The sequence below is a fragment of the Poecilia formosa genome, unplaced genomic scaffold (assembly GCF_000485575.1).
Source record: "Poecilia formosa unplaced genomic scaffold, Poecilia_formosa-5.1.2 Scaffold11, whole genome shotgun sequence".
In the NCBI taxonomy this organism is placed as follows: Eukaryota; Metazoa; Chordata; class Actinopteri; order Cyprinodontiformes; family Poeciliidae; genus Poecilia; species Poecilia formosa.
Window position 1 is genome coordinate 488,512 of NW_006799950.1, and position 11,709 is coordinate 500,220.

General features: G+C 39.7%; 2 protein-coding genes across 3 annotated transcripts; one reads left to right on the forward strand and one right to left on the reverse strand.

Moving 5' to 3' along the window:
• The first annotated feature begins 3,743 nt into the window (after positions 1-3,743).
• taf5 (TAF5 RNA polymerase II, TATA box binding protein (TBP)-associated factor) lies at positions 3,744-9,983 on the forward strand. Of its 2 annotated transcripts, none has more exons than XM_016666255.1 (11): positions 3,744-4,169; positions 5,153-5,381; positions 5,471-5,786; positions 5,887-6,050; positions 6,351-6,486; positions 6,615-6,735; positions 7,644-7,773; positions 8,328-8,492; positions 8,603-8,780; positions 9,181-9,358; positions 9,450-9,983. In XM_016666255.1, exons 1-11 carry the CDS (start codon positions 3,761-3,763, stop codon positions 9,662-9,664), a joined length of 2,241 nt encoding a protein of 746 aa, XP_016521741.1. In that variant the 5' UTR covers positions 3,744-3,760; the 3' UTR covers positions 9,665-9,983. The 2 variants fall into 2 exon arrangements, with proteins under 2 accessions (XP_016521741.1, XP_007543235.1); XM_007543173.2 differs by having other exon boundaries at positions 5,156-5,381.
• Positions 9,984-9,985: 2 nt separating this feature from the next.
• Positions 9,986-11,708, reverse strand: atp5md (ATP synthase membrane subunit k). The gene is made up of 4 exons (XM_007543183.2): positions 11,618-11,708; positions 10,507-10,612; positions 10,193-10,286; positions 9,986-10,115 (listed from the first exon to the last, which is right to left on the reverse strand). The coding sequence occupies exons 2-3, from the start codon at positions 10,591-10,593 to the stop codon at positions 10,197-10,199; spliced, it is 177 nt and encodes a 58-aa protein (XP_007543245.1). The 5' UTR covers positions 10,594-10,612; positions 11,618-11,708; the 3' UTR covers positions 9,986-10,115; positions 10,193-10,196.
• Position 11,709: the final 1 nt, after the last annotated feature.

Below are 11,709 nucleotides of genomic sequence, written 5' to 3' on the forward strand. Positions count from 1 at the left end.
CACACACACACACACACACACAGAAAATCCAAGCCAATCATCTCCGAGGTGTGAAAGAAGGGATGGGACTGAACATGCGTCTCTTTTCTCAACCCTCACCCATTTCATTATCACTATGAGACGTGCTGGAGCAGCTTTGCATGAACTCGATAAATAAAAAGCAGCAGAAGACATAAGGTTGGATAAGTGGAGCTTGAACATCCGAGAAGAAGTAGATCTGAAAATATATCACCTCTTCTCCTCATTTATGTTTCTCGCATTGGTTTTATCACAGCATTGGGACTCTCCTGGTGTACCGGCAGTCAGGGTGTGGCTTGAAGGTGACCTGTGAAGTAAAAAATAAATAAATAAATAAATAAATGGGTGGGGAAAGCAGAATGGTTTTAGAAAAAAAACTATATTTACATATCTGATCAACAACTTTTATGCAGCAAAAGGCTTCGAATAATAAGTGAAAGTGAATAACTTAGATCAAAATCAAGTCCAGGTACCACCTGATTATCAAAAAATAATAGCTGTTTTATTTAAATAAGAATGTTTTTCTTCACGCTTTTTTATTCATAAAAATGACAGAATGATCTACAGGAAAAACAAAAACCAGCAGAAAAGTGCAGAGGATGTATATTTAAGAACCAGCTTGTCTTGAGAACAGTGGAATGAGCTCAAATGAGCCTTAAAGCTAATTAGGATCAGCTTTAGGACTCAAAGAACAAAAAGGTGTGTGTTCAAACAACTGGCTGGCAATTTAAAGGAGAAGGGAAAATAAAAATATTTTCAAGAATAATACGTCCCAGATCACTCTCTCCGAAATCCTCCAACACTGTAAAAAATACTGCTGGAGAAACTACGTGTTGCCAAACTGGTAAAAAAAAAAGATTACTCACAGCTGAGGCTACAAGAATGACTTGGTGAATAGCAATTATTTATTTGTAGATTATTTTTCCCCACCCAATATAAATACAGTATATTCAAATGTTGGATTATTTGGGGGTAGGGGGCAAAGTTAGTGAGTTTATACTACTGCAACAAAATCTTCATTTACTTTAAAACTTTTTGCACATCTTTACCAAGGCTGTTAATGTGTCTGCATCTGCCATTGCTGGAGAGCAGAAGTATATTTTTATCCACTCATTTCACTTCAGTCAGTAAACAAGTTGTTTGTGAACTAATTGCTGTCTAATCCAATCATCATCAGAAAGGATGAGATGTCAGCAGGTTGCTTCTGGTGTCTTTACTGTGTTGCATTTCCATTTAAGTTGTTGTTTTGTTTTTTTAACACTAAACTACATCATTGCTCACCTGAAGCAGGAATAAATGTTGGGTATTTTTCACAGCCGACCAGGCAGGGAGAACCTTCACTGACTGTAAGTCAGATTTCGTCCCCCCTCCCCCCTGCCCTCCCCCAAACAAACGTTATGAGCAGTTTTACAACAATCGGAGAAAAGCTGACCACGCCCTGAGCTGCTCATGTTGTCTCACACACTACACCCACAAACTAGTGCACCCCATCCCCCCACCCGGCTCTCCTCCACATGGAGCAGCGCCGCCGCAGTGTTACACAACATCCTGCCGCATCTGTGCCTTCTGTCCCAGCCCTCATCACAGAGCTGCTGGGGCGTCACCTTCATGGAGTCCAGGTTTGGAAGGGGCCACGACTTAGGATGGTTAAAACAAAAGAAAAAAAGTCAAATAAAACCAAAACATCAGTCTGTTTTGATTTCCCCACGTGACAGCTTCACTGAAATGAAAACCTGGCTGACCTAAGACCTGCCTCGTCAGCGTCACACGTCTGACAGCATGTTCGGCATGTTTACTGAGGCAGGTATGGTGGTTGTTCTGTGCAGGAGCGAAAATCCGCCCCCCCTCACCCTGCTTCAGCAGAATGCAAAGTGAAAAGCAATGAATTTTTCTGCATGCTTTTTGCCTCAAAGTGTTTCAAGGTGAACATATTGAAAATAGGATTTTAAAGCTGTAAAGGACATGGGTATAAATTAGCTCTTAAGATAATAATGTGTTGTAAAAGGAAAAGATAAGGGTAGTTGTAGAAAACCATTGTAACCTAAAGATGAGAATTATGACCTTGCCATCTTATGTGTCTAAACTGGATCTAATTTTGTCATTTTGTTCTTTTTGAATCTGTTCATAAACCAAAATCTAGAAACTCAGTGTCCTTGAATTAGTTCTGCCTCAGGGAGTCTCCTGCCTGCCTCCTCCATGTTTCCTAGACTACACCAACATCAAACGCCCCTGTTAATAAAACGGTCCGCAATAATCTTTGAATAGAGGTCTTATTTCGGTTCATAATTAGTCATCAATAGGTTTGAAGGTAATTTGTTATGCAAAACTGTTACTCAAATGAGACTCTAGTATTTCTGTTTTCTTTTTGCTGCACAAAATTGTGTTTCACGATAATAAATTATAATTAGAATAATAAATTATGTTTATGTAATTTTACTAATCACCTGGAGAAATTAACTGTCAGGTTACCCCTGGCGGCCTGACGTCACTATAATTTACAGCTATCAGGGAATACCTTTAAACAAAATTTACCAATTCTATGCTGTTATTTATTCACTGTGACTGTAGATAAAAATGTAATTCAACAGTTTTAATGGGGGAAAATATTTCTTTTTTTTCTTTCTTTTTAAATCTTGACATACCTGAGAGTGAGTTGGTCGTGTGAGTAAAGAGTGCCCCCTGCTGGTAAAAAAAAAAGCACACATCTAATACTGATACTAAGCATAAAGGTACAGCAGGATACACTTAAAGTAATCAGCTGAAAGTTAGCAAAAAAAAAAAAAGAGATTGGTTTTATAGGATAGAAACAATCAAGACTGTTTTTAGGAAGTTGAAAAACGTTTAACCTCAGTCGAATTGCCCAAAATGTCTTTGTCTGCTGAAGAATCATTTTTACTGGAACTAAGGGGCTGAGATCAACTACTGCAAAACTCATTTCCACTGCAGAACATTGTGAGCAAGCACTGCCAATCCGCCTCATTGGCTTTTTCCACTCCTTTTTAAATCCCTGTCTTTCTGTATAGTTAGAACATCAGGTAGAGGGATGATGGAGTCTGGGATATGATCGTTGCCCATTGTGACCAATGGAAGAGATTGCTTGACCTTCCTTCTTCTCCTCTTTGTTGTTTGGTCATGCTCTGCATCCACAAAGCCTTCTTTTCAACTCCATTGGAATTTGGGGTTGCAGTTCAGGTTTTATTTGGGCTTTGGAGATGTTAATAAGGCACTCCTCGAAAACAATACTTTGTGGCCGCGGTCACACATCATAGCAACTCTCTGAAAGTGAAAAAAAAAAGCATGAGTAAAAATCCTTTTATGCACAGCATTCAAAACTACAGGGAATAACTATCCAAACATGCATCCCCTCATCCAATAAGATTATGAACAAAATTCTATGAAATGAACAAATCAAAAGTAACATGCTGCTGCCACAAGCAGCAAATTCTGGTTCAAGTTAGTTAAAATAAACATCACGCTAAGTAGGCATACATGACAGTTTGTTTGTGTCCAACTTGCAAAAGATTGTGCCAACAATATCCTTCCTCAGAGTACCACTAAGCAGAAACCAGTGGTACTAGTCCCACAGCTGTGAAACCAGAGTTGAATCTTGAGAGAAAGGGGCGGGACTTAATTAGACGCTTCAAATTTGACTGACATGCTCTTAAACCAATCAGGTGACTCGACGTCATGCAATTGGCGGTTTCCGTTTTTCAATCTCGCGCATGCGCATTTCATTCTGAAAATGGCGGCCGTACAGGGTAGTATAGTCGACGCGAAAGACGAAGCCGACATTAAAACAGAACCAGCGACCGATGGCTTCGGAAATAATCACGCCAACGACGCGGGAGTGCTCTCTGCGTCCCCCGGCTCCAGCGCTGCGGCTGGAAACAACAAGCCGGCGGCGGGAGCCCCTGAGGACCAGCAGACCCTGCTGGCTGTGCTGCAGTTCCTCAGAAAGAACAAACTGTCAGAGTCCGCGGAAATTCTGCGTCGCGAGGCGGGATTGCCGGAGGAGGCTCTGGATCCAAAGGGGGCTGACTCCGCCGGTTCTGGGCTGGGAAGTGGTGCGGACGTAGACGGTGGGGATGCGAGCGCTTTGCTCAGCCGGGTGACCGTCTCTGCTCCCGGCGGAGCTAAGGCGCCAACCAAAGGTACAGTTCACTCCAACTCATGTTAAGTGTGTGGAAACGGGGTGAAAATATCTCTGGTGTTAATTTAGAAGCAACAGCAAGTTAATCTGTTTAGTAATACATCTAGAGATTGTAATCGAACCGGGCCAATATTGTAAAGTCAAACATTCACACAGATATGCCCAACATATTGAGTTTTGCGCTGTTAGTTTTACTTTTTTCCACAGAAAATTGATAGAATGTATCACATGTGTTACACTCAAGGCCGGCGGGCCAAATCTGGCCCTCCATAGGTTTTTGTGCGGCCCTCTAGATTCTGGAAGGATACATAAAAACAACCTTCAAGATAGCAGGTGTGTGCTGAAATATTACTGTGTCAATCAAATCAAAGCAGTTTTTAGTTGTATACTGTCAAATTTCATCAGTTTGAAATTATGTTCTACATTATTTAATTTCAACAAGTACTCATTGAAAGAAGACATCTATTTCTTAACATTTTACCTGTTTTAATAGGTAGTTTTATTAATATATTTTGTCACAAATCGGCCCTCTGAGGACTTTCATGATCTTGATATGACCCACAATGAAAATGTGTTTGACACCCTTTGAATATATAGATGAACTTGTTGTGTTCTGTAATGTTATACAGTTTCTGAAGCATTTTGCATCATTTTCCCCGGTTACGGGCAAATGCCTGTAAAAGTTTGGAATTTGAGTTAAATGTTTTCCAATTTTGAAATGCTTCAAAAACAGAAAACAGAGTGGAAAACATATTTCCATATGCAGTCGTATTTTCTCCTATCCCATTGTCTAAAACGTGCATGCAGTAGATTCATGTTAAACTTTAGTATTCTTGCTTTAAAATCTGAACTGAAAACTCACAAAATCCCAATTTTGATATTAAAGTGCGTGGAAACCCTGAAGTCACATTTAAGTTTTTAGAAGCCAGAAGCTTTGCCTAGATGAGTTCAATCTACCAACGATGGAAAATCTGTTTCTGTCAGCAGCTGGGGAGGATCAGCCAGACGTCAACGTGGTTCTGTCAGCCTACAGCCAGCAGGGAGACCCAGCTCTATATGAAGTTTACTACAGCGGTCTGAAGAAGTTCATCGAGTCGGTTCTGGACTGCCACAGAGCAGAACTGTCTCAGGTCTTCTACCCTCTGTTTGTCCACATGTACCTGGAACTGGTCTACAACAATCATGAAGGCGAGGCTAAGGCCTTCTTTGAAAAGTGAGTGTCTTCAGGATATTTTAGTCTGATAATCCCCATCATCCCATCGTATTTATTTTCTCCTTTTTTTCCCCCCTCACCGTTTTTAGGTTCAGCGGGGACCAGGAGTGCTACTATGAAGAGGACCTACGCATTTTGTCAAGCCTTACGAAGAAGGAGCACATGAGAGGGAACGAGACGCTGCTGGATTTCCGCACCAGCAAGTTCGTTTTGCGCATCTCCCGCGACTCCTACCAGCTGCTGAAGAGGCACCTGCAGGAGCGCCAGAACAACCAGATATGGAATATCATCCAAGAGCACCTCTACATCGACATCTTCGATGGCATGCCGCGCAGCAAGAGCCAGATCGACGCCATGTCCGGCAGCTTGGCTGGAGAGGCCAAACGAGAAGCAAATAAGGCCAAGGTTGGATAATTAAATTATATTTTTGTTTTATACCTTTCTCTCATACTTTTTTTTTTTTAACTTGTCTGGTTTTTTTTTTCTTTTTTTTTAATTTGTGTAGGTTTACTATGGCCTGCTGAAGGAGCCAGAAATCGAGCTTCCCCTTGATGATGAGGATGAGGAAGCAGAGAACGAGGAAGGTAAACCCAAGAAGAAAAAGCCCAAAAAGGACAGCACCGGCTCCAAAAGCAAGAAGCAGGATCCAAACGCTCCTTCACAGACCAGGTACAACCATGTGTGCATTCCTAATTCATGCCTCTAGACTCTCACATTGTATCCTCCCTATATAATAACGAATTTCTGTGAACAACATGGATATTTATGTATGAGAGAAATGTCATGTTATTTAGTTCTGCTGAGATATTTTATTAAGAAAGGACAAAACCTTATTCATTGAAATGTTGTTGTAGCATGAAAAATATGGAAAAAGTTCACTGGATGTTGATACTTTTGAACAGTCCAGCAGATTCTCATTCAGGATTTGTTTCTCAGTGGTTGACGTTTTTTTTTTTTTTTTTTTTTTAGAATACCTCTACCAGAACTAAAAGACTCAGACAAGCTGGACAAGATCATGTACATGAAGGAGTCCACCAAGAGAATTCGTTTGGGACCTGACAACCTGCCCTCCATCTGCTTCTACACCTTTCTCAACGCATACCAGGCAAATGACCTCAAATGACCTGCGGACTCTGTTTGCACTTCATGGGAGTTGTCGGGACGAACCAGTTGGTAGCAATCAGATTTAAATTTTTTATTTTTTTTTATTTTTTTGTCACGTCGCCCCTTCAGGGTCTAACTGCGGTTGACGTAACGGACGACTCCAGTCTGATCGCAGGGGGCTTCGCTGACTCCACGGTACGGGTGTGGAGCGTCACGCCGAAGAAGCTCCGCAAGGTCAAGACCGCCGCAGGTAAGACCTGCCGCAATCAGCGATGAGGGCTTTAACGACAAACTTTGTACAGTGTTTTCAATTAAAATTATGTGTTTTCAAGGTTTATAAAGTGCTTGATTTCTGTGTAAGGACCTTGAAAGTGTCCTTGCACACTGCAAGGACACTTGCAGTGTGCAAGATAAAGCGCAATCTACTGCTTGATTAAGAGCCTAATTTGAAAAACGTTATTTATAGTTGAAACCAGATATTTTTACACACCTAATAAAAGACAGATTTTTTTTTCTCACTGTCTGAAGTTAAATCAGTCGAAACTTTTCTTGTTTTAGGTTAGATAAAATTACCAAAGTAATTTCTATTTGTTAAATAGAAAACTTAGCGTTTTAAAACATTTTCTGTAACTTTCTTTGTATATTATGTTTAGCATTTAATTTGAGCGGGAAGCCAATTTACCTTAACATGATTTATTTGGACTGTTTCAATGAAATTAATATTTATTATTCCTAATGTCTCAGGGATTTACTGCTATGTTATTGAAATAAATGTTGTTTTATATGTTATACTTTTTAAAAATAAATTAGTGTTTTGTTCTTAGACTAATCGGGTGTATAGGGTGTGTGTGACGAAGTCTTCAAAATATAAAATGTTATATTTTAGTATTCTACATTTTACAGAAGAAACAAACTATCACAAGACATTATCATTAACAGTAATAATAAGTAATATCATATAATAGTGAATTGAAACAATAATTTCTTCTAGCTAATTTGCAGTGTTTGTATCTACAAAGTGTGGTGCTGAAAAAGTTTAAAAACTTACCTTGAAAGTGTTTGAAGTTTATTGTGGAAAAAAAATGTGTGAACCCTGTATATTGTGACATAGTTTCAAAATAAAACTTTACTTTTATATGTGTGTTTTCCCTCTTTAAGATTTGAATCTGATTGACAAAGAGTCAGATGATGTTCTTGAGAGGATTATGGACGATAAGACGGCCAGTGAGTCAAAGTGCCTCTATGGACACAGCGGACCGGTGTATGGCATCAGCTTCAGCCCAGACAGGTACAGTTTTGATCAACTTGACCAGAATAAAACCTCATGAGAAGAATATGCTCAACTGAAAATTACCTAAGTATAGCTTAGATTTAGCTGTGACTTAAGAAAAAAATTTATTTCCTCTAAAAATCATCAGTCAGTGGATAGAAAGTGTTTGGCAAGCATCTAAAGTCCAAAGGCAAACTGGAGTAAGTTCAGAAAGATTGAAGAAACATTGATCAAAACAACTTTAAACGATTACAATAAACTCTTTGTTCACATAAAGTGAAATGTAGAGAGATAAGGGAAGAATCAGGACTTTTGCACAGCAGGTACATTCATATATTGATTGATTGATTGGTTCATATAAAAAAGCATCTTAGTAGTTGCCATGTTTGATTATGTTGATTCTGTCCAGTCCCCAATGTTATATTTTTGCTCTTCATTGAGGTACAGGCTTGAATTTTAGCAGTAAAAATGTTAATATTGTGTCGTAAAATAAAAATAAGTGAACATTTTGTTTTGAGTTTTTTATTTTATTTTGAAGGACAGAAAGATTTCTGACCATTTCACCTTTTCAGAAACTACTTGCTGTCATGCTCTGAAGACGGCACGGTCAGGTTGTGGAGCCTCCTGACCTTCACCTGTCTGGTGGGATACAAAGGCCACAACTACCCAGTGTGGGACACGCAGTTCTCGCCTTACGGATATTATTTCATCTCCGGGGGGCACGACCGGGTCGCCCGGTAAGAAACGCTTTCAACACACCTGCAGTTCTGTGTGTCTGTAGAGGAAAGCCACATGTCGCAGCTCAATGTAGAGACTTGTTCCTTTGCGCTCTCTCTCTCTCCTGCAGCTTGTGGGCGACTGATCACCACCAGCCGCTGCGGATATTCGCCGGTCACCTGGCCGACGTCACTTGCACTCGCTTCCACCCCAACGCAAATTACGTGGCCACAGGCTCGTCTGACCGCACCATCCGTCTGTGGGACGTCCTCACCGGAAACTGTGTCCGTATTTTCACCGGTCACAAGGTGAGATTTCACAGGAACAGGCAGCTGCCATTTTTCAGCTCGGCATTTGCAAGAAATGGGAAGGATTCTCATGCTATGACGGTCTGGAGGAGATTAAGGATGGAAATGCAGTTTTACAGAAAAACCAAAAAATTTTAATATGATCTTATTGCTTATGTTGAAAACAGAAAGCAATGATGGCTCATGTTTGCTAAAATAGTAACTTCAATTAATAGTTCTGTAAATTGGTCTTTTTAAAGAAAAAAAAAGAGAAATGCATCAGAAATAAAATGAGACTTTTCACTCTTTCTGACCTCAATTTCTTTTTGAGCTTAAGTTAACACGAACATGAGGTCCTGTTAGCGATACAAATAAGAAACCACAGCTTCTGGACTTTTTTTTTCTCCTCTCAATCCACCAGGGTCCCATCCACGCGTTGGCGTTCTCTCCTAATGGGAAGTTTTTGGCCTCGGGAGCCACTGATGGCAGAGTCCTCCTGTGGGACATCGGTCACGGACTGATGGTCGGAGAGCTCAAGGGTCACACAGAGTGCATCTACTCCCTCAGATTCAGCAGGGATGGAGAGATCCTCGGCTCCGGTGGGTGCTCAACATCTCACTGCACCATTTAAATCGGCTAAATAAAAGCAACAAAGGCTTTAATTAGTGATCATCGTTTCGGCCGTTCTAGGTTCTATGGACAACACGGTTCGCCTGTGGGATGCGACGAAAGCATTTGACGATTTAGAAACGGATGACTTCACTGCGGCTACGGGACACATCCACCTGCAGGATAACTCCCAGGAGCTTCTGCTGGGGACCTACATGACCAAATCGACGCCTGTAGTTCACCTTCACTTCACACGGAGGAACCTGCTTCTGGCCGCAGGAGCTTATAATCCATAACAGCATTGGACCATCGGGGAGGGAGGAGAAATCATTTAAAGCTTGACATGATGCACATCACTAACCTCTGAGCTGTACAAATAAACGTCATCAGTTTTTCTGGCTAACAGACTGAAGTAGTAACCGGTTGACCAATCAGGTTCCCAGAACAAAGCTAACTGTTGCAGTTGTAAACTGCCTCATTGACCCCTTTTTTTTTTTTTTTTTTTTAATAAATCACTGCCATGACTTCACAGTTTACCTCAAAACATGGCTTTCATCTTTGTAACATATTCTTTTATACTGATGCACATTGTAAATAAAAACAAAGTGTTTTCTATGTCCAGAGCGTACATTTTCTTTATTGTTTACACAAGGAAACCAAATAGACATATTTTATTACAAGCATGTCCAGCTGCTCTCTCTCTCTCTTTCCACTCCAAGCAGTTAGAAATGAAGATCAAACGAAAACCTGTCGAGAAAACCATCTGCTATAAATAATCGGAACTGAAAATAGCTTGCAGCATAGAAATAGCTGAATATACTTACATAACTACTTCTCTGTGACGGCAGGTTTTTTCTTGGGCTTCAATTTGAAGAAAAGGAAGATGGCTGCAAGGCTGGCGTAAGTGGCCAAAACACACTAAAAAATAAAAAAACAAAGGCGGAAGTATTAAAACAAGTACTAATTTTAACTTTACAATAAAACATGCGTCGTTCCGGTTTGATTCTTGCTTTGTGAGTCATCCTGTTCAAAGAACTACTTGTGTTCAAATTATTTTTGGTGCTGCTAGAGCAGTTTGCACATGTAAAATCTTGAAGCTTCAATTCAAACTTTAGGGTTAAACATCAACAGAACTTACGTTCCTCCTTCCGACGATTGTGTATGAATTGAAGTGTTTGGCAAGTCCAGTGAACTGGTGCTGATTCCCCGCGTCGTGTCCTGCCATTCTGGCTAAAAGTATGGTCCTGCCACAAACATAAGAGCCAATATAACAGCACAATCAATTACCGATGCTAGTTTATGATGAATGATATTTTTAAAAAATAAATAAAAAATTGACAGTATTTTTGGAATTGTTATTTAACAAATTTCTCCAGTGTTTCCATGTCTTCTATGAGAGGATCAATACATTTTTAAATATAAATAGTTACATTTTGCATTTTAATAATAAAAGTCAATTTTCTTTATGTAACCGGTGATTGTGATTCCTGTGCAGTGCAGTCACAGCCAGTTACACAAAATACTGCAGAGGTAAAAGATAGTTTTTAAAAATATATATACATAAATCACTTATTCTGATCACAATAATACCAAAAAAACTATCGTGATAAAAATTTAACTCAACATCCACCACCCCTACTTGCCAATGTTTAAACGTTGGCAAGTTTCTATAGTTTAACTCAGTGCTATTGCTAATCTTTCTTAAAAATAAATTCTGATTTGTTAAGGGAGAATCCAATTTCTGTATAACCGATTACAGCAGGTTTCATGCAAGTACAGTCATTGCTGCTAATATTTCAAGCAGTTTTGTTGTTTTAAATCATCCAACGTCAAGCTAACGGAAAGACATGGAAAAATCTAAAACACTTAGTATTTTAGTAAAAATAAATAAACTGTTTGAAAATTGAAGCAGATTTAACTAAGTAAGGTTTGACGTCTTCACTGAAATGCAAAAATACTGCAATATTAATTAGGTCGTATTCTAATCTAATACTTGTCATCGTAAGATACCGGTCAGAGTAACCCTATACTTATTAACTAAGAATTAATGTAACTAAACAGAAAAACAAGTTAACACACTGTGAAGTCACTGTTAGCTTTCAGAGTTAGCTTCCAAGCTAAGTAGACATTCACGAACGTTACCAGACCGTTCCGTCAAAACAAAGGAGTTACAAAGACATGTTTGTTCTTTTCACGTGTTGAAACCAAAAAGGATCAACTAACTAAAGCATAAACGTGTCGTAGCTTACCTTTAACACACGACCCCTGAGCTAGCTGATTGAGACAAGTGCCCTTCAACAGAGGCCGCAATGCTAAAGTTGCCAGGAAGTCCCGCCCACTA